At 35.8% G+C, this 23850-nt stretch overlaps 1 protein-coding gene across 4 annotated transcripts in view; it reads right to left on the bottom strand.

Moving 5' to 3' along the window:
- LOC126816802 (zinc finger protein 271) overlaps positions 1 to 23850 on the bottom strand; it is an 80804-nt gene that overhangs the window by 13273 nt on the left and 43681 nt on the right. The window contains exons 2-5 of one of the 4 annotated variants that reach the window (XM_056100247.1): positions 12547 to 12705; positions 5443 to 5721; positions 4066 to 4248; positions 1545 to 1738 (exon numbers count right to left, since the gene is read on the bottom strand). The exons of 1 other annotated variant lie outside the window; for it this stretch is intronic. In XM_056100247.1, the coding sequence (XP_055956222.1) occupies positions 1545 to 1738; positions 4066 to 4248; positions 5443 to 5721; positions 12547 to 12553 (663 nt within the window). In that variant the 5' untranslated portion in view covers positions 12554 to 12705. Of the gene's footprint in view, positions 1 to 308; positions 1460 to 1544; positions 1739 to 4065; positions 4249 to 5442; positions 5722 to 7579; positions 7717 to 12546; positions 12706 to 23850 lie in introns of those variants that run through there. 2 more of the 4 variants (XM_056100252.1, XM_056100254.1) reach the window with 2 other exon arrangements.

Raw genomic sequence — 23850 nt, 5'->3', positions numbered from 1 at the left:
ATCATTATCCTTACTCTCTATATCTACCCTACCTGTATTTAACAACAATTTAACAGTTTCTACACATCCATACTTACACGCTACATGTAATAAACTATCACCATACCTATTTTTAACAACAAGTTTAGCACCATATGATATCAATAATTCTAGTTTCTTTATAGGTTGTTTATCTGAACGTATAGCTACAAGTATTGGGGTAAGACCATCATCATCCTTTCTCTCTCTATCTACCCTACCTGTATTTAACAACAATTCAACAGTTTCTATACATACATACTCACACGCTTTATGTAATAAACTATTACCATACTTATCTTTAACATCAAGTTTAGCACCATATGATATCAACAACTGTAGTTTCTCTACAGATTGTTTATCTGAAAGTAAAGCTGTAAATATTGGGGTTTTACCATAATTATTCATACTCTCTATATCTACCCTACCTGTATTTAACAACAATTTAACAGTTTCTACACATTCACAGTCACACGCTACATGTAATAAACTATTACTATCCCCATCTTTAACATCAAGTTTAGCACCATATGATATCAATAATTCTAGTTTCTTTATAGGTTGTTCATATGAACGTATAGCTACAAATATTGGGGTTTCATTTAAAATGTTCATACTCTCTATATCTACCCTACCTGTATTTAACAACAATTCAACAGTTTCTACACATCCATACCAACACGCTATATGTAATAAACTATCAGATTCACCATACCTATCTTTAACATCAAGTTTAGCACCATATGATATCAATAATTCTAGTTTCTCAACAGGTTGTTTATTGGAACCTATAGCTACAAGTATTGGGGTTTCACCATAAACATCCCTACACTCTATATCTACTACCCTACCTGTATTTAACAACCATTTAACAGTTTCTACACATCCATACTCACACGCTACATGTAATAAACTATTACTATCCCCATCTTTAACATCAAGTTTAGCACCATATGATATCAATAATTCTAGTTTTTCTACAGGTTGTTGACGTGAACGTATAGCTCCAAGTATTGGGGTACTAACATCATTGTTCTTACTCTCTATAACTACCCTACCTGTATTTAACAACCATTCAACAGTTTCTACACATCCATACTCACACGCTGCATGTAATAAACTATTACTATCCCCATCTTTAACATCAAGTTTAGCACCATATGATATCAATAATTCTAGTTTTTCTACAGGTTGTCTACGTGAACAAGTATTGGAGTATTATCACACCAACCCTTACTCTCTATATCTATCCTACCTGTATTTAACAACAATTTAACAGTTTCTACACATCCATACCCACACGCCTCATGTAATAAACTATAACCAAACATATTTTGAACATCAAGTTTAGCACCATATGATATCAATAATTCTAATTTCTCCACAGTTTGAATACCCGATCTAATACAATCAAACATGGCTGTACTATTTACATCAATTGTTCTATCTGATAAAATAGATTTTAATTCGTCTAATGTACCACGTTCACAAACTTTAAATAATATATCTTTATCTACTGGTCTTACAACTTTATCATCATTGTAAACAGGTGATGTTTTAACTGGTGTTGTATCATCTTTACGTTGATTAATATGACTAGAATCTAGACTCGATGATGTTGATGGTTGACCAGACTCTAGATCCTGATGTTGAGAAGTGGATTGTAGACAAGACTCTAGATTTGCTGAATGGTGACCTGGTGTCAATAAAGTTGTAATATCTGAAATATATTAATTGAGGTACATTATGTATAAGACTAAAATGTAATAAGTAACATAAATGTTGGATTGGAATCACTGACTACAGAGGTTGGTATGAATGGCATTTATAAACAGGTCGAAACAAATAACAAAACGTGTCAAAATTTAACACTGTCGTATAATTGGTACGTTTAGATACCGAGCATGGTTACCGAACATTGCTGGTTGCCACGGATGACGTAAAGGTGATCTCGACGTCATGGAATACATAATGACGTCATGCATATCACACTGTCGCATGATCTTATTAGATTTGGACCATAATGTGACCAGATGATCTTTAATACGACAATAACCTTCATAGATCAAACAATACTACAATAACATATCCCAAATTACATAAAATATTACCTCGAATCACGATAATATATATAAAAAAAATTAAACATACTGGAAATGAAACGAAATAGGGTTTGCCGTCCTTTACTGTTCTGCCACGACTTATATAATGAAGAAAGGAATATGCCATACAGTGTTCTATGGGGGAGATTTTGCCCGGATACGGGCGTTACCACCTACTCTCATATAGAATTCCAACCGCAAAGTTATATTTTACGCCTATGTGTAAACCGGACCTCAGTTTTTTGTCCCATCAGGACGACTATATGTTGTCCCTTGCCAGCAACCCTGTCGAGCACCAGTGACAAGAGAAAACCACACCTAATTCGAACATGTAACCTCCAGGTTAGCGAGCCAACGTCTTACTCATTGATTCACCGCAGCTCCCTACACTAGAAAACGCCCACTAACCTAGTTACACATTTTATGTAAAAGACAGGGGGTCATCTAAAATCGTTTGATCTTTAATATACAGTGAAATTGGACAATAATTGGACCACCTTTGTATATAATATCATTATGCTTTTCTACTATTTGTGTAAAAGAAGGGTGAGTGGGGTGGGGCATTTAACAGGAAGTTGCCATAACTCATCTACGATTGTTGTGTAATCAACATATATTTGAACGTCAATTCAAATCGAATAATAATTATGATTTCCAGAGGTTCCATAAACTATAATCACGGACAATAATCCACAAGGTTACGGTCAGATACGTGCCAAAATCGCAACCATCTGAAATGTTGAAGATATAATCTCAGTTTCATAAAAGAAATAAGGAAACAATTTGATCTCTAGACTAGACAGCTGTCCTTGTCAGACCATCCATCCTACACCACCGACATGGGGGAAACCACGCCGGAAAATCCCGATGACCTCTCTCTCAGTCAATGCAGGGATGGAACACGCGATCTCCAGGATAGCCAGCCAGCTTCCTACCCACCTAAATGAGAACAGACGTCTGAACGGACGTGGACAACGGCATAAAACGTCCACTCTAATATTTAAGAGGAACAAGTCTATAAAAGGTGTTTTTTTTGTGAGTCTAATATTTATTCAATGTTTCTATTTTCATTGTTATGAACTCAAAAACGAAGTGGTTTTATCAGATACTGGTAGTTTAGAAGTTAGTGTTATATCATCCCTCATGGACAATTGCCGTTCATCCTACTTTTTTCAATTTCTCTCGTCCCATCCAAAATAACTGGAGTAAATTCCACACGAAATGTGTTATGCCCGACAAGTTAGAACTACATGATTTGAATAGGTTAATGCCTTTGCACCATCAGATTGTATTTATTTTATACATGTAGCGTGGAATGAAAATTAATCGAAATGGGGTTTACTGTCCATTCAACAATTAAATGGGTTTTGTCGGGCCAGACTCAAGTTTTCAGTGGTTAAAAGTGCAATTTGTGAAATTTTGCCTCTGTGTTCATTGTATTGTATCTCATACATGTTGTTATAATTATTATATTACTTTGTATACGGTCCCGTTGGGTTTCTCCTAACACTATTTGATCAACTTTGCTTCAATTTCATCAACAGTAGGTTAGTCTAAATATCATCTGAATTAGATAGTTCTATTATGCATTTGTCTATCATGCAAAATGCAGAATGGAGAAGTGTAATGTGCAAAATAACTATTATACTGTATTTAGTATTATTGAAAAGTGTATTCTGTATTTTAACACTTTGACATTAGTATTGTGGTGGAATGGAAATTGCAAATTGTAAAACTAGAATACGTATTTTGAAGAACTGCGGACATATGCATTTTGCACCGTGAACATTGAAATAATATTGGCAACTTTATCCTTATATCCTTGTACCTGGTCAATACGATGTATTCTTATAACTGGGCAATATAAGATTTATCCTTATAGTCTTCCTGGATTTGTTTATGAAGATTGTCCAGATTTTAATGTTTATGTTTGAAATATATTTACCTGTTCTGATATTACCATGTAAAGTTTCTGTTTGTGAAACTAAAGCTGATCCAGTATCTGTACTACTACTGGTACTAGGGGTTGGTCGTGTTTCTACTTGGAAAATTGAATTCTTACTAGTGGAATGACTTTCTGAAGATTTCCTTTTACCATTATTTGTCTTACCAGACATGTTAGATCGTCCTGCCAATAAAGGTATTAAATGAACGCTTCCACAGAGGGAGAGAGAGAGAGAGAGATTATGCACAATAATGGACAAGAAGTTACATAAACTGTTGAAGTCAATATAATTCGTGACAAATGTTATGTAGTAAAATAAAGACCGGGGTGAAACCTTTGCCGAAAGTTGGCCGACATATCGCCGCCTGGACGAAATGACCCCCCCCCCCTACCATATTACATTGCACAGTGATTATCAATAACAGTACTATTCACAGAGTGAATATTGCACTGGTTGATTCCAGTGTTGGCGGCGGTGGTGTACATAATATAAACAACATATCTCGGCACTCGTAGTACGCGGTTGCCGAGTTGGTGACGAAATGAAAGACGTTAAATCACATCTCCTTCAATCTTTTGTTCACTCAATAATTACCCCAAATTTTGAAATCTTCTGACTGAGACAAAATAGCACCCAGCCTCTCTCGGTTACATGGTTTTCAGAAAAGGTGGGAAGTCAAATTCTTCATATAGATGTAAGCCATGGACGAGAACTAATTACAATATTACATGAATAATTATACGAATACTACGTTTGAAGATTATGATTGATAAGGAATATTAATGACGACTTGTGTTTTATAATTGAAATGAGTGTAAGAACAATGCGCATGAGTTCAACAAGACGAAATGAGTTTGGTAAAAACAATAGATACGGTTATTGAGTCTTCTCTAGTATAGATGACACCCCACTCAAATTGTTAACAAACCGTTGTCATACAAGATACTCCCAGATGGACAGAAAACAAGCTAAAACACGTACAATAAGGCGCCATAATCCAGGATGTTAAGGTCCGACATAAAAATAACGTTACTTTGACGAAAATGAATTACGAGGTAAACTGTATGGTTGACATGTGAATAAATGTATAATTAATGATTTCTATAACATTTGAGGGCAAACGAAAGATATGCAATAAATCTCGGTGGTGTAAATTATAGTCCTGGGATTTTTCACTCGAAACAGTAATGGCCTCTTTTCTCTACTTTTGATTGATCAATGTCAATATCAAACACCCATCAGGGAATCCCGAAATCGAAACTGACATCCTGCACAAATAATAAGTGTTAAAATATATATAGAAGAAACATATCGAGGAACCCTCTCCCCCAATCAATGCTCATAAAACCACTGAGACTAGAAATACAGGTACATACCTGTAAGCTTCTGAACCAATCTTAAATATTCGAGGTCCTTCAAACATTCGATAAATTTTTCAAAATGTACCGCCGGGCTGCCTTTTAGTATTTTTATTAATTCGAATACACCATCATCTGGTTGTCGAGAGGCTGTTTCTAATATGATGTTCAACTGATGATCATTCAATACCAAACGTCCATATAATTTGTGTGCCACGTTTTTAATTCCGTCCGCAAGTGAAGTTCGTAGCAATTCGCTGTTTGTCGTTAAAATGAAATGGTGGTGAGGCAGGTAACCTAAATTAAAAGATAAAAGATCATTTATTAATGGTGAAACATACCAGAATAAAAACCAGGTCAATTCGGGACTAACATATGGTTCTATTTTATAGCAATAATATGCTTGTACGTGTGAAGAAACCGGAGAACCCTACTCCGCGTAACGTACAAGCTGGAAATTTAAACCACGTATGTTGACTCAATGACAGACCTCTATGATCTAAAGAGTACCAGTTTAGACCATTCGACAATCTGATTAAAATGCAGATCTATATTTCGTTTCGTTTTTTTTTATACTTTCGATGGCTTACACTACAAGTTATAGTGGGAGTTCACGTCAGTGGTCCAACGAGCGGCTTTTGACCCTATGACGTCAGACTTTGATTAAACATTGTCCTGGGATTTTACGTTAGACATGTCTATTGGACAATAACACCCCTCTAAATGCAAAACAGAAGGTGTTTATCGACATTGTAACATGCTATTATTTAGGATTTTAAAAGAACTTATTTTATTGTGTAAACTTCAAACTTTACGAAACGGCAAATCGGTTAGCAGAGCGCGAGCTAGCCTTCCTACTCAACCGTCGTGACGATGACGACTAAACATTCTTCAGAGATCAGCAATCGGTTAGTGGTCCAATCCATGCGAAGATAAATTCAATTCTAAAATGCTTGATTCTCGGGTCGCTGGTAAAGAAAATGTTTTTCGGATATTTCCAATAATATATTTTTAACGTGTGAAGATTTGTAAAAAGATTAGTAAATTAGTGTTAGTGCGGTGTCTTTTGACCGGTAGGCCTAATGCCAACTGTCATTGAAATAGTTACGGCCTGCTAACCGAGACTACACAAGGCCGACCTTTGGCAACAATGATGGCTACGCTTTCGAAGTTTTTAGTAACTTGGGTGTGTTTTTAGCCTTTATTATTTTATTTGCAGACCGTCAACACAATTCTATTGCTAGTTCTTGTTTAGAGAAGAGCAGTTCTTGGTCACATCCCTCAAAATACCCCATAAGACTATGTGATGCATAGGATTATAGTGGTTGCTATGTATACCGTTCTGACGTCTTGTCAATCATTGTCAATTTTGGCATAATTTTCCGTTATCCTATGCCCATCTCAGCTGCTATTTCGACTCCCTTACTATATTTTCAAACGATTTCTTGTGACTAATGACTCATTATAAGGCGGATCATGTTATTCAGAATTTGATCAAACCTTGATTTAAAATTTCCATTTTAAAGTAAACATTGCTGAGTGCAAAAAAAAAAAGAAAACAAAATTGTCCACACTGCTTAGTTACGAATAATTTATGATGCCTGAAAACGGGTTTTTATGAATTTATGACTGATTTTCTACTGTTTTATGTATTTCAGAGATGTTTGGATGAAGTTTGAAAATAGTGTGATTGTCATTTGAGCAGAATTTCTTGAAGATATTTGTCAATAAAGATTTGAGTTGAGCACATAATTAAAAAAGTACACTGTAATATTTATACGCAGTCATTCGCCTTGCTAAAACAGAGGGGTGTTATTGTCCAATCGACAGTGTCTAATTGGCCAATCAAAACACAAGTTTTACCCTTAAGCATGTTACAATAAATTATTAGTTGTGATAAATATGACGTCAACAATAAATTATTAGTTGTGATAAATATGACGTCAACTACCTTGTGACGTCCTGATTTTACAGAACGTTGTATGTAGATTTCTGGTTGACATTTGCCCTTTTTTCATAATGAGGGTAAATATTTAAAGCATATATATCCGTTGAAATAAATCATAAAAGCTAAACAGTATTTACTTCATTATGTGCGGAAGACTATTAGGTCAATCAACAAACAAGGAAATTATTCTTATTAAATGGTAATTACCAGTTACCTGCAGTTACCTATCTCGGAGTTACGAGTTAATATCTCGTAATTCTCATTTCGATTTACCGCCTGTAAATTAATTAGGAGATAAACACAATCTGGTTAAATTACAGATCTATATTTCGTTTCGTTTTTTTATACTTTCCATGGCCTCTACTACATGAAGACTTGACCGGTTGTAGTGGAATGTCGCGTCAGAAGTCATACGACTTGGTAATAAACACCGACTGTTTAGAATTTAGAGGACTGTTATTGTCCATTTGATACCGCTTAATGAAAAATTTAAGCGGTATCAAATGGACAATTAACAGTCCTCTAAATTCTAAACAGGAGGTGTTTATCGATATTGTAGTCACTAAGCGACTGGTCAATAATGTCTTAAATCATTCAAATGGGAGGTAACTCTGCGATACTTTTGGTCATCGGAACAGATAATGTAAGTTTATGGTTTTTATGTGACTACTGTCTGAACCGTGGTAAATTATAAATGGATTTCTTCGATTGTGAACAAACTACTGAATAATTGTTATTAAAAACTTGCCTATTTATTTGAAATCACCTCCGGTTGAATAAATTCCATTGCACAATTATATATCCCAATGAAAAAAAAGTTCTCTCTTGAAAATTCAATGTTTTTGCTTGTATTTTCGACGTGTCCATCACAGCATTGCACTTGTCACGTGATGAGCAATCCCATCGTGATATTTTGAAGGGGGTAAAGATCGACAAATTTTGATAATCATGTGTTTTGCTATCAAAACAGCGCACGACCTTTTCGATCGTTTGAGTTTTGGCAATAAAAATAGCAACTGCAGAAAATAACATTAATTTGGAAACAATTAATTGATGTCAGTCTACTAAATTTTATTCACAATGAATATATCACTGATAACACGTATACTCGTAAATATTGCTTTCACGTAATCATTCCTCCATAATCGTTAATACCCTGTATATTATATATATTTTTGTAAATTATATTAAATCCCCGTCAATTATAGGCAACTTTGTGGCTAACATTTACAAATAAACACACTTTATTTCATAATTTTAATTGATCATATTTCATAACGGGGTCTAATCCTGATGGTCTGTGGTTATTAGTCCATTTTCAAAGTAGTATGATTACCACAAAATTTTTATGAAAAAGGCCACCGCTTTTAAATAATTTCCATATTTAATTCACGTTCCGACTGTTATGTCAACAATATTCAAAATTACTCTTTTGTTGTTTATTCGACAGATACTAAAATCGAAACATTGTTGATAAGAACAGTTCGGGATGTCTAAACATCGTTTAGCGTCTTTATAAACATGTATTTAAAATGAAAAAAATCACTTGTCAAAAGAGGCATCGCAGATTGCGTGTATTATTGATTTCGCGCTAAATTGAACCATTTTCACTGCATCTGTGTAGCATACAATAACTCATATGGCATGGTACCTTTTACGATAATAGATTGGCTGAGGCATGATAGCGATCTACGAAATGCAATCTGGAAATAGTAAAGATATTCAAGGGTGAGATTTATGACCCGTAAAAGGAATGTCGTTCTTTTTGTTCTGCACCTATGTTCAAAAGAAATAATCCCACACAACTCTCTAAGCAAATAAATAATACAAAACGAAAACAAAATAACGGACTACGGGCGTATTTATGTTTGTAAACGCCCCAACTCATTACTGGGTCCGAGAGCAATAGCTTATTCCAACACAAATTTGATTTGTCGTAAAAGAGCCAAACACCGTTATGATACCCCCTGATACGAAATGATCCATCCCGATAAGTGACGTAATTAGCCCGATGTCCCAAGTTTGTGATGAGTTCTATTTTACAAGAGAGGACGTTTTTTATTCGCTGGGATATTTAGTTGTACAATGGATTTTATTTAACTGGAGGGAATTTCAAACACACAGGTGAGTTTATAATAACCAAAGTTAAGTAGTTTGTTCATAATCGAAGAAATCCGTTTAAAATTTACCATACACTCGTGTGACCGTGTAGATATATGCTGTGTAGCGTAGTCCTGCGGTTGCTACGCTGATTTGAAACTGTAAACACTTGTCATTTCCACGGTGTGTTTTGTTCTTGGCAAACCTGTGTATGAATCATGAAAATTAGTCTGTCCTCAGTCATGTCAGTATCAGCCTGTCTTATTTTGTTTTTTAAAAAGAATATGACCATCAATTATTAACGGTCCATAAGGAGTTTAATAAGTTGTAGTATTTTTATTCCGTTGTTGAAAATCTTCCAATTTCACCAGGCTGATTATGATAGAATGACCATAGCAACCATTATTGTCAGACCAGCCTTGAAATGAAATTTACTTGTTATCTTTCAAATAGGCGCACTAATTTTGTATTTTTGTATTTCAGGTGCGTGTTTCAATAAGCCAATGGTTGAATTTCATTGTTGATGACATACAAGTTATGAGGTGTAGAATTTTTGGCCACTGCAAAGTGAGTCTAGTACCCAGGAAATATTCATTCGCAGTGAGTCGTCCAGGAAATTTAGAGGACTGTTATACTCATTGCACGGCGCTTTTCGATCAATCAAAATCCAAGAAATTTGCATTTTGGGCTACTATAGGATGTAGAATATAAACAGGGTATTATTAAAAATCGCTTGAAAGGCTTCTTCGTCTTATGGCCTTGAACACTGTGTATAAATTTAAAGGTAATCGGATATTAACTACAGGGTCTAGAGCGCCAACAATCAATTGTAGACGACGGACGGACGGACTGGCAGGGACAACCACAAAATACGATCACGTATTATAACAAGCGGTCGCCATGCAAAAGGAATTGAGATGTTTGGGATATAAACATATTTCAAAAGAGCAAAACCTCTAACTCAATATTTCCCATAATATCTAAAATTAAAAACACGAATTAGAATTCAATATTGGTCCATTTCAATTAATATCGATGTTGTTATCTTGCCGTGAAAATATGGGATCCTAATATCCAACTTTTTTAATGAGTACATGAATCGTGTGTTCTATGGTTTCTGGCGCCATTTGTAATGAACAAAGAAGAACAGTCAAGCATGGGGATTGTCAAATACAAAAGGATTAAAACTATAGTCCACTTCACAGACACGTGGTTTAATACAACAAAAGTGAAAATCGACCAAAAAGCAAGTTTATATCTAGATTAGTACATTTACCATAATATATACATGAAATAGACAAAAATATTTAAAACAATTCATAAACCCACTAAATGTGAAATAGCGTCGGTGTGATCAATGTCACGTCACGTTTTACTCCCGTCAACAGTTCGATTCTTTGCTAATTTATATGATGTTCAACTTAAAAATAAATTGTACATTGGGGGCATTGCGGGATTAAACCCCTATATAAGGTAATGTGGAAGTAATTAGTAATGTCTGATTCACAAAAGACGAATAATGATAAAAAAAACCTGCAGAATGGACTAAGTAGACTTAAACAACTCCCAATTAATTTGGACTGTTCACATATTTCACCGAACATAATTGATTAGAAATTGCAATTAATTTTTAAAAAATTGAAATATCACTTTATATACATTCATGTTAAATTAATGTGTGCTTTTAGAACCATTTTCGTCGATTTCACAGTTCCATAGAATAGAGCTATAGGCCTTTTAAATTTCATCAAAATCGGATAAAAAATGTCACCTCTAGAGGGTTCACAACCATGGTATTACATGCTTGGGGGTTTGGTGGCCGAATGGTTAACGCGTGCGCATTGAATCAGAAGGTCTGTCATTGAGTCAAGTGGCGTGGTTTCGATTCCCCGCCTTTACGTGACAAGGAGTTGGGTAGCCTGTCCAACCTCGTGGGTTTTCTCCGGGTCCTCCGGTTTCCTCTCACTGCTAAAGACCCCTTCGCGCAAGCGAATTATTGAAATAAAATTGCACCATATGTTATTCCCGAAATAACCTAGTTTGTGTCGAGTGGACGTTAAACCCTCCCTCTCCCTCTATTGTATGGGGGATCACGTGGCTAAGTGGGTAAGACGCTAGCTCGCTAGCCTGGAGGTCGGGTGTTCGATCCCTGCATTGGCCGAGAAAGTTCATCCAGATTTTCCGGCGTGGTTCTCCCTTGTCAGTGATGCAGGACGGAGGGGCTGACAAGGAAAGCTGTCTAGTCGTTCGGATGGGACAAAAAACCGAGGTCCCGTGTACACATTGGCGTGCACGTAAAAGATCCCATGGCAGTTGGAATTCGATATAAGAGTAGGCCGTAGTGCCGCTGTCCAGGCAAAATTTCCCTCATAGCACACTGTATGGCGTATGCCCGTCTTCATTAGCCCAGGTTAGGAGCAGAACAGTAGGACGTTAAACCCCATTTCATTTCATTTCATTTCTCTATTGTATGCCTACACTGAGCACTAGCCGAAAGGGAGAGAGAGAGAGGAGGTATTAATAAAGTAAGTATCTAAATATTTATGAACAATAATATATCTGGCCACTCAGTTTCATAAACTCCTGACAAAGGTGTGTAGTAAAATAGAGTGTAGAGATGAAACCACTTAGTAACATTAAATTACACAGTGTATTTGTTTTTAATGAATATCTGTATATCTGAAAATTGCCATTCATCCTTAAAAGATCTACCTTTTCCTAATGCGCTTAAACAAAAATGGATAACCGAGACTATGTTTTTTTTTTATTGTTCCGACTTCAATAATGATGATCGAGGCTAGGCCTAAAATTCAAAAGCTAATATCTCTGTTCAGAGTGGAGCAATTTGACTGAAATTTCCAGCATAATATTCTATTCACGTTGACATACTAAACATTGTTTACATATCAATATTACCCAAGTTTCTAAGATTGATTTCCCAAACTATTTCCAATTTATGTCACTCTAACAAGGATATTTAACGATACACAGATTCAACAACCAGTCGAATTAAGGATTTAGTCAACTACCTCTTTCCCTTCAATATACATACATTAATAAACACTAATAAATACCTTCCATTTTATATTCTTATTTATAGATTCCAGGACTAGTCAAACATTTATATAGTAAAGTGGTTGTACCATTCAAACATCTGGTAAGATGATCATCCCAACATTTATCTAGTATGGTGGACGTTCCAAATGAATGTTATATTTAAACTATAGTTGCATCTGTAAGATATAAGACAAGCGGTTACCATGCCATGCATGCAGGATACGAGATATTGCGTCTGTGAGATATAAAACAGGATACGACCACATTTTGTAAGATATGGACAGAGAGAAGTTAAAAAAGCGAATTTCGTACAATATGGGGGCTATAATCCAGGATGTTACGGCCCGATATAAACCCATATTTCAAGTTTCGGCAAAATCGGATAAATACTATGACCTATAGAGTATCCACAACCAAAACATGGGCGTATACAAAAACATAAAATAAATTTGACAAACATACCATTATCATCTACATATTATTCCATTATACTTAACCTGGACTTTATTGAACTTAACCAAGTTAGTGTTCCAAATCATCAGCAATTCAATGTGTTTATGTGGATCATTATCTACATCTTTATTTCATTATACTTAAGAGGCGGGTGAACCTAGTTTAATAGTCTAGACAGACGAACAATCAAACCAATCTTCAATAGACAAGGTACGTGGTATTTATTGGCGTATATCTGGTGTAACTGGAGGTAAACTGATATTTATGAAATGAAATTAAATTAAATGGGGTTTAACGTCCTACTGTTCTGCTCCTAACCTGGGCTAATGAAGACGGGCATACGCCATAGTGTGCTATGAGGGAAATTTTGCCCGGACAGCGGCACTACGGCCTACTCTTATATCGAATTCCAACTGCCAAGGGATCTTTTACGTGCACGCCAATGTGTACACGGGACCTCGGTTTTTCGTCCCATCCGAACGACTAGACAGCTTTCCTTGTCAGCCCGTCCGTCCTGCATCACTGACAAGGGAGAACCACGCCGGAAAATCTGGATGAACTTTCTCGGCCAATGCAGGGATGAAACACTCGACCTCCAGGCTAGCGAGCTAGCGTCTTACCCACTTAGCCACGTGATCCCCAAACTGATATTTAACACAACAGCCTATGACATATCAATTTTTAAAGAGCCACGCCCATTTTGGGGGCACAACAATTTGCAGCTGTGAAAGAATTGTTACATTTGTGTATTGTTTGTTTATCCGTTTCTGGTAAATCTTCGTTTTCAACACAGCTGTCAATATCCGGATTAAGGTGATTCGGCTATAGAAGTTTAACTAACACTAACCCGTCGTTTATAATAGAATGTTGGCCACAAGTTACATTGTCTTGATCTCTCAAACACACGTTAAACCTTTCATTACGTCAGGTTTATTTATATCTGGAAAAACCAGGCTATTATATATAGCTGTGGATATTTATAGTACGGGCATACCCGATTTCTAATTTAAAGGTACATATTTAAGCTCTAAATCTGCCTTTTGCAGGTATTATTATTTATTATTATTTATAAGCGTTTATATAGCGCCATTTCCACAAAAGTGCTCAATGACGCTTTACAATAAAGATAATATGATTGACAAAACAAATATAAGATTAAAACATAAAAAGTGAATAATATACATAAAAGTTGAGTAAAAGGAAGTATTGCATAAAATATAAATATAGTTATCACAGAGATGATTAATTAAAAGCCCTATTAAACAAGTGCGTTTTTAGAGAAATCTTAAATGATGACAGAGAAGTGCATGACCGAATGGAATGAGGAAGTTTATTCCATAGTTTGGGGGCAGCTACCCCAAAAGCCTTCTCGCCGAAACTGACGAGATTAGCTTTTTTCTCAATAAGTAGCAGATTGTCACCGGAAGACCGTAATTGTCGACGAGGTTCATAAAAACCTAAAAGATTACTAAGATAAATAGGTGCCATGTTATTTATACATTTAAAAACTAATAATAAAATCTTATATTCAATTCTAAAAATAATAGGAAGCCAGTGTAGTTTATATAGAATAGGTGTAATATGATCCCTATATACTGCTCCAGAAATAAGGCGAGCAGCTGAGTTTTGTAATTTTTGCAATTTTTCAAGATGTTTGAGGGGTGCACCGTACAGGACAGAATTAAAAGAATCAATACGCGAAGTAACTAATGAATTTATTAGTGTTTTTGTGGCATCTACTGACAGATATTTACGTATTTTAGCTATGTTTCTTAAATTAAAATAACTTATTTTGCAAATATTGTTTATGTGATTTTCCAAAGAAAAATTTGAGTTAAAAATTACACCAATATTTCGGGCTGATTGAGAAGGGGCAATGCAGCTATCTCCTGCTTGTATTGACAGATCGAAGTTCAACTTTTTCCTGTTTAAAGACGACCCAATAACCAAATACTCAGTCTTATCTGCATTACGTTTCAAAAAATTGTTGTTCATCCAGATTTTAATGTCCACAATACAAGTTTCAATACTTAGCTTGGAAATGTCGAAGTCACTTTTGATAGGTTTAAACGAAATGTACAACTGTGTATCCACCGCATATAGATGAAATAATGATCCATGATGTCTTACTATGAGGCCAAGTGGTTTAGTGTATAGACTAAACAAGATCGGTCCGAGGACGGAACCTTGTGGTACACCGGAAGCCAGAACAGAAGGGCTAGAAGATATTCCGTTTACTACAACACTTTGTGAGCGGTTAGTAACATAAGAGCGTAACAGACTCAGAGCGTTTTCAGTAACACCAAAATCAGATTGTAGCCTGTGAAGCAAAATATTGTGGTCTACAGTGTCAAAAGCCGCGGATAAATCTAAGAGAACTAGAAGCACGCATTCACGGCGATCTAAACTCATGTTGATATCATTGTGTACCCGAACAATAGCTGTCTCGGTGCTATGAAACTTCCTGTAAGCACTCTGAAACTCTTCCATTAGATTATTGTCACTGATATGGGATGTGAGTTGGCTTGCTATTACGCGTTCTAAGGTTTTAGATAGGAAACTCAGGTTAGATACTGGTCTGTAATTTTTCTCCAGATTCTGATCTAAGTTGAATTTCTTAATTAGTGGGAAGATGATTGCGGTTTTGAAATCGTCAGGAATAGTGTTTTCACAAATACAAGTGTTTATAATGTCAGCCATAATAGGTACAATGGTTGGTAGGCATTCTTTTAACAATATTGTCGGGAGGGGGTCAAGTGAACATGATTTTGAGGAAGACTGATTTATAACTTTAGCCACTTCGGACACAGACACGAGTTTGAAATGAGAGAGAGTTGGAACTTCAGAAGACAAATTCTTATGATAGACATGTCCGCTGATCTCAGTAACCAATCCTTCACGAATCTTGACAATCTTCTGAGAAAAGTAAGCAGAGAATTTATCTGGGAGTTCCTGTACAGGCACAGTTTCTGGAAGCTTAGTGGCGCCATAGTTTGGATCAAGAAGTGTACTTGTTACTCTGAATACCTCTTTCTGTTTGTTTTGACCAGTCTCTATTTTATCCGAGTAGTAGGACTTTTTAGCCTTGCGTATTAAATGATTATCTGTATTCTTTTTACATTTAAATATCTGTTCATGTATTGTGAGATTTGTTTCGCTCCACTTACGTTCTGCTTTATTTCGGAGTTTCTTTGCTTCAAGGATATCATTGTTAAACCAGGCTGAATTTGGACGAAGTCTGATTGTCTTTGTTTGTAACGGGGCAAGGTTGTCAAGAGTTTGATGAAGTATTGTAAAATAGCTATGGGCTTTAGCAGTAATATCACTGAGAAGATGAATATTAAAAAATTCGGTGTTATCAAGTTCATTCCCAATCTGATCGGACGTTACATTCTTGAGCTTCCTGTAAGTTATTGATTTGGTTTCAAAGTCCGGTTTTTGGACTGATAATTTAAATTTCACTGGGAAATGATCAGAAGTTAGTTCATTAAAAACGTCAACATCATCTAACACAAGTGAACTGTCCTCTCTTGTTATCACTAGGTCTAGTGTGTGCCCGCGATTATGAGTTGGTACTTGCACATGTTGTTTAAACGACTGTTAATTTAACAGTTCTTTAAACTGATTAGCAGGCGTGCTTAATGAGCTGTCCACATGGAAATTGAAATCTCCAAGAATTAATAATTCATTCGTACCACTAATCTTTTCCAAGAAATTAAAAAATTCATCAAAAAATATTTGTTCAGAAATTGATGGAGCACGATAAATAATAATGCACCGAATTAAATTATTTGATATAGATACCTTGGAATCAAGGTATTCAAAGCTGTCAAATTTATCTCCAGTTAAATTACTTAAAGAAATAGATGATTTATGGATTAAAGCAACACCCCCGCCCCTTTTGTGTCGAGGAACATTAATTATTGAAAAGCCGGTTGGTACCAATTCACAAATGGATGAATCAGAACTATCCGAGAGCCACGTTTCAGTTAAAGCTAATAGGTCCAAATCGTTATCACAGATGAATGTGTTTATATCTTGTGTTTTATTCATAACCGATCGACAGTTTAATAAGCACATTTTTGTATTGGCTGAATCATTTCTATACTTATTAATAGTTTTGATTTTAATTAGGTTTTTAGGATTAATAACTGAAGTAACAACTGAATCATTACGATTCGTAATAAGGCACTTGATGTGACGATGTTTTGTTTTTCTCCGAGTTGGTTTGTTCATTAAAATGTACTTATCCGTGTCCTTTAAATCTTTATAAATCCTTTTGCTGACATTGAGTGGGACCCTGTCTTTAAGTTGCAGTAGTTGAGATTTTGTATACTGAATGAGATGAGAGGATCTCACACTGTTTGTCATTATCAAATCACACTTAAGAACACAAACAGTTCACTGATTGTTGATACAGTCAATGTCATGCTTCATTAGCCACTATTTAATATCAATAAAATCTTAGATTTACACTTATAAAGCTACAATATTCAATTTTTTTAAAAAGTACTTATCACTATTTGATCACCATATCTTGATGTATCCACAAGTAAAATCACATTAGATTTGGACACTGATTAAAATGAGAAATTAAAGAGAGAGAGATACAGAGGAGCAGCCTTCACGCTCAACTCAACTCGGGCGGTCTTTTTTTTGGCTTCAAATGTTTAGGAAACTATTATTTAGATATTTATTGACATAACAAGCTTATATTCAACCTTCTAGACCATCTGATGACAGATGTAAACGGGCTGAAACAAGATCTATGCGTTCAATATATTCATTTGCATGATCTATTTGAACTATTATAAGGTATCTTTAACCTGTATTACTGTTGCAGCATAGTTTAGTAACATTTTCTTTATACTTGTATAATATTCTGTATTATTTTACTTTACTTTATACAGATTATATTATATATTGTGTTATACATGTATATCATTCTGTCTTTTGTATTATTTTTATTTCATTTGATACAGATTATATTATAAATTGTTTTACACTTCTTATGTTTATCTTTAGCCTGCCTAACTTCGTGGGTTTTCACAGGTAACACCCTTCTTGTAAAGATCCCTACGTGGAAGCGAATTATTGAAATAAAATTGTACTATATGGTAGCCCCGAAATGACGCCTCTCTCTCTCTCTCCCTCATTTAGAATATGACCAGAGTGTATGTTGTATGATTATAACCACATATATACCACGTCATAATAAATAGTTTGTAAATCAGTTCATCACTCATCTCGTAGAGTCTGATTCACAAAAGCCTACCATTCATTATAAATATTTAATCAAAATATTAAAATATTAAACTCTGTTAATGTCACCTCGGCCTCATTTAAAGTTCTAGAAGTCGCTATATCTACCTGTCTTCATATACATTCATTGTATGTAATCTATACTAATATTTGTGTAGTCATACTTCAATACCCGTGTATAAAAGAACAAGTATAATCTTATCACGTGATATACATCCTGGTGTCGCGTGAATAAATACCAACTTATGGCATACTGAACAAAACATTATACTACGTATTATTATGCATCGCCCAATAACTGGAATTTTGTATTAAGACCCGTATTATGATCCCGTCATCTCACTAAAGTAGAGTTCAATACGATCCAAATTTTATCTAATTTAACACAGTGCGTAAATATGAATGTGCCAGAACACATTTCATAATTTTGAAACGGTATAATATATGGACCTTTATTTTAATGGTATGCATTGTGTTATGGTCCGTATTTTGACGTTAAATACCCCCCCCCCCCATCATTTAAATTTAATACAGGTTAGCGCCATTCACATTTGATCTTTATTCAAGGTATGTATATTGTGCCAGAAAATAATGTACATTTTTGTAGCAACCAATAAACATACTTTCCAATAGTATATGAACAGATATACCTCTCCATCTCCACTCATTTAATAAAGTGTAGTACCGTGCAACCTTGGCCTTTTTTTCAATATAAATATGCCAGAAGATACCTGGAAAAGTTGTATGGTACGATTGAAGGGGGGGGGTCTTAAATGTCTAAATACGGGCCATAATATGAAATTCCAGATATCACACTGAATACGACTGAACAGAAGGTTCATTTACCTTTTTTCAGAATATAAATTATTTTCTGGCATATTCACATTTACATACCTTGAAAGTTGAACTTGAAAACAGATCATATTCGAATCGAAAAGTTAAAAAAACGGGTAATTGTTTAATGTATCGCGGGATATTAGATTTCAATATATTAGTTATTACCTGGCACATTCATGTCGTTATCAGACAATAACCTAATTACTAACAATAGACTACTTTCAATTTGTTTTCTTTATTGAAGAACCGGATTAGCTATACCACACAGGTAATTTCAATGCTGTCACCACTGACTGTCACGCCCATCGAGCGATTTTCTTATGTCACAATTCTGGAGTACATAATGTAAAAAGATGACATTTCATTGTGGGCTCTCAAAGATTCGCCATTATTGTATGGTGACTTATTGTATAGCAGGTTGAATTCATCCCACCAGTAGCGTCCTCTGTCGTCAAAATGTTCAGGTTAGATGAATTTGTTGTTCGAGATATTAAAATACAATTACATTTAACAAAATTACAATTTACAAATCTCATATGACAAATGTCTGATTTGTAAAACAAATGTTAATTTTCAGATACAAATGTTAATTTTCAGATACAAATGTCGAAAAAGAGCAACAAAATAAAGAAATAGTTTTGCTGCAGCTAAATCTACCTATTTCAGCTATTTAATTTAACGTCGAGTTTAGTTCATTCTATTAAAGTTTCAAGATCTAAATCTTTAAAAATATATAATTATTATTCCCCAGATATTTATTCACATGTCAAGGTAGGCCATCTTATGACTGCGATATTTAGTTTGTCACATCTTCGTATATCAATAACATTAATAACAATCAAGACTTTGTTTATTAGAATGACAATGATACTTGACAATCGGCTATTTCTTATCAACATTTCACACATACATAACGTAAGAATAAAATAATTTGAATTTGACTGAATTCTACAATATATCGGGCCATACTATACACCGGAAAACAACCAGAAAACATCATTTTATACTGAATACCGGAAAAACACTAAATACCGGAAAACATCCTAAATACCGGAAAACATCCTAAATACCGGAAAACACCCTAAATAGGTAACCCGGAGCCTGGTCCTCTGTGTGCGGTTTTGGATCAAGTGAGCGCCGATGAAGGAAGGTCAAGGTCATTACGATGTTCGTTTTACAAATAGCCCCCCCCCCACCCTCAAAAAAAAAATCCGATTTTTTTTCTCCAAAATTTTGTTGATGCCTATTATGTTTTGAATGTTTTAAAAGACACAATCAGTCTACCTCCATCATTGACCATATTTTATTTTGTATTTTAATTTTAGTTTTCAGTAAATTTCAGTAGATTAAACACTGCCCTCGGAGGGCCCCATTATATGCCGGTTGCGCCGGTCTCCTGGCTCTTACCAGTAACGCTGGCATCAGGGTGGTACGAATTAGTGGAAGGCACGACTAGGCCAACTCCTCCCTAGGTAACAAAAATTCGCATCATAAAACAGCAAGTATCATCAAAAGCGAGTTTATAAATCTCTGAATAGTTCGAGTTGAAGTTCCAGGTTTAACCGCTATGTGTCCTAATCACCAAACGAAATGGATGCCACGCAATTCTCGGACAGGCTGTAATCTGAAAAGTGTCTGTCCTTTCCAAGAGCTATCCATCTCGTTGGAAGGGCTACAAATCTACTTGTTTCTGAGCTTACTTTCATTCCAGGGTCAAATATAATCACTTGAACCATAATAATATTCCGAGGGCCGCACACAGGATTTTTTTCTGGATTACTTTTCGAGCTTTTTTCCCCAACTTGTTGACCAGTTTTCCTTGAGAAAACCCCAACTTTCGCCCAATTGTCCATGAGAAAACTACATATTCTATCTTACTGCATTGACGGGAAGTGGTAAGCTGGACGTCTGTGAAAAGGGTTGATCTATAAATTTTCAAGGAAGCAATTGTTGTTTTTGCTTGTGAAATAGAGGACTCTAGCCGATGAGGCTACTTCCCCCCCCCCCGAGAACCTCAGGCAACCACTACTAACCACTTCCTGGTGGCTGAAGACTTACACCGAATGCGTATTGGGAAAAAAATGTCCCCGAGAAAATGTTTTTTCCGATAATCGATATTCGAGATGTCTTCTGTTGCACAAATTATGCTGCACTGTGTAATAACATTTTCCTTCTTTTGATCTGAAGATTGTAGATGGAAAAGTATCATTTGCACTATTTCAAAGTAAACCTGCATTTTCGTATATCATCCCGTAATTTGTGATTAATGACAATGACTGTGGAAATAATATGGGTTGAGGAACGGAAGATCTATGTTCGTCACGTGACTGGACAATTCCACCCCCGTCCCACCCTGAAGATGATCCCTCCCGGAGCGGCGCGGCGCGCTATCTAAAAAAATCTCGGGCACAGTTTACTCTTCTAAGTTTTCCGGTAGCTATTTAGTAACCCGGAGTTTGGTCCTCGTGTGTGGTTTTGGACCAGGTGAGCGCTGATAAAATAAGTTCATTAACATACAAGCGAGCGATCGCCTACGGTCAAAGAAAAATTTCTTTTCAGATTTTTTTTAACAATTTCTTCTCCCAAATTTCTCTCAAAAAAAATTCAAATTTTTTTTCCAGTATTTTTCTCTAAAATTATTTTCTACGGAATGTTCTTTTACGGAAACGTATAGGGGTCATGCAAAGGTTTGTGAAATGAAATGAAATGGGGTTTAACGTCCTACTGTTCTGCTCCTAAACTGGGCTAATGAAGACGGGCATAATCATTAGCCCAGTTTAGGAGCAGAACAGTAGGTTCGTAGAAGACCTCGAGATCCTGCGATCTTGTGATACTTTCTCGAGATCTCAATTTAATGTTCTCGAAATCCCCTAATAATGTGCGCGTAGTTTTAAGGTATTTTTTAAGCGCCCCACAGCCTGTCGTTTCGGCGTTTAGCCCCCCCCCCCCCACACACACACTTCCCCGAAAACCTTAATAGCACGGTAGAACCTACAGTTTTTTTACGGATTTGTTTCAAATTTAGTGTATCCCTGTCGCTTCTGGCGCACCTTATCGTTCTGGAGTTATCCCCCTTATCCGAAAAACTTGTTAACGCAATAGAGGCTACAGTTTTTAACTGATTTTGTTTTTCAAATGTGGTGGGAAGCACTAGGACCTTTCGATTTTCAGTACTACGCAAACTTCTGTTCGAGATTTACCCTCTTTGTCCGTATTTCTTTCAAATATGTGACGATGAGAGGACGAACCCTATCGATATTCAGCATTCTGTGACCTTCTGTTCTTTAATATACCCCCTTCCCCGCCCGCTCCCTGAAAGCTTTGGGGTCATGAACTTTATTGATATTGAATGGTTAGCCATCTTCCGTTCAGGAGTTATACTCTCCATTCTTTGAAAACCTTATTTTTCAGCAATATAAGGTTTTCTGTCCCAGCGATATAACAAGCACGTGAACACGATAGAGATTAGATTTCTTGATGAATGCTAGATCCTTATTCAATTTATTTAACAACCAAGTTTTCCTTTCGAATAATCTGCTGTTGAGGCATAGATGCTGCGTGGGCGTATCTCCACACTTTACGTGGCTATCGTTCAAATTTCTTTTGAATCATTAGTGTCATAAGCAGAGGAACCCTATTTATTTTCGGCCGAACAATGAACCATATTGATTTACAGCGCTCCCTGGCTTTTTGTTATGGCGTTATTCCTATTTTCCGGTAAACCTTGTGAACGGGTTAGAGCCCAGAGTTTTTCAAGATTTTTGATTTAAAATCTGCTCCGAAGTATTTATATCAAATTTGGTGCGAAGTATTGGGCCAATGGTTGTTTCACAACGTGGAGACACTATCATATAATTTAAGGTTTCATATTAACTCGGGATCTCGAGAAAATTTACACAGGATGTCAATATCTCGAGAACATTACCTCGAATTCTTGAGAAAATTTACACAGGATGTCAATATCTCAGGAAAATTATCAGGGGATTTCGAGAACATTAAATTGAGATCTCGAGAAAATTACCAGGTGATCACGGGATTTCGAGAAAGTATCACAGGATCGCAGGATCTCGAGACCTTCTACAAAATTTTGCATGACACCAATACGCTTCCGTAGTTTTTTTATAAAACCAATTTTTCGGGAAAATTCGACTTTTTTGGGGGGTGACAGAAATTTTTTTTCATCAAAAAAATTTTGGAGAAAAAAAAAATCGGAATTTTTTTTTTGGGGGGGGGGGTGGGGGGTGGGGGTGGGGGGCTATTTGTAAAACGAACATCGTAATGACCTTGACCTTCCTTCATCGGCGCTCACTTGGTCCAAAACCCACACAGAGGACCAGGCTCCGGGTTACTTATTTAGGGTGTTTTCCGGTATTTAGTGTTTTTCCGGTGTTTTCCGGTATTCAGTATAAAATGGTGTTTTCCAGTATATAGTATTGCCGCAATATATCCATTTTTCTTTTTCTATATTGAATTAGTATAGCAAAAACGACCAGCTATTTCTCTACATCTGTAAGATTATCTGAGTTCCCAATATGTTATCCGAATTGTTATACATATTTCAGCTAATAGTGGTATGATGTTATACATATTTCAGCTAATAGTGGTATGAATTATTATCTTCATGGCAGCACAAAATTCATGACAGTCGGAACAGTTGGTCTTGCTTGTGTACATTCGATGACGGTTGACTTTTGTCAACTGGATTGCCATCAGCCGAAAATCTTAAATATAGTTTGTCATTGCTGAATCTCGCGAGTCAAGATCATGGA

The sequence above is a fragment of the Patella vulgata genome, chromosome 1, assembly GCF_932274485.2.
Source record: "Patella vulgata chromosome 1, xgPatVulg1.2, whole genome shotgun sequence".
NCBI lineage: Eukaryota > Metazoa > Mollusca > Gastropoda > Patellidae > Patella > Patella vulgata.
This window is presented reverse-complemented; position numbering and strand designations above follow the sequence as displayed.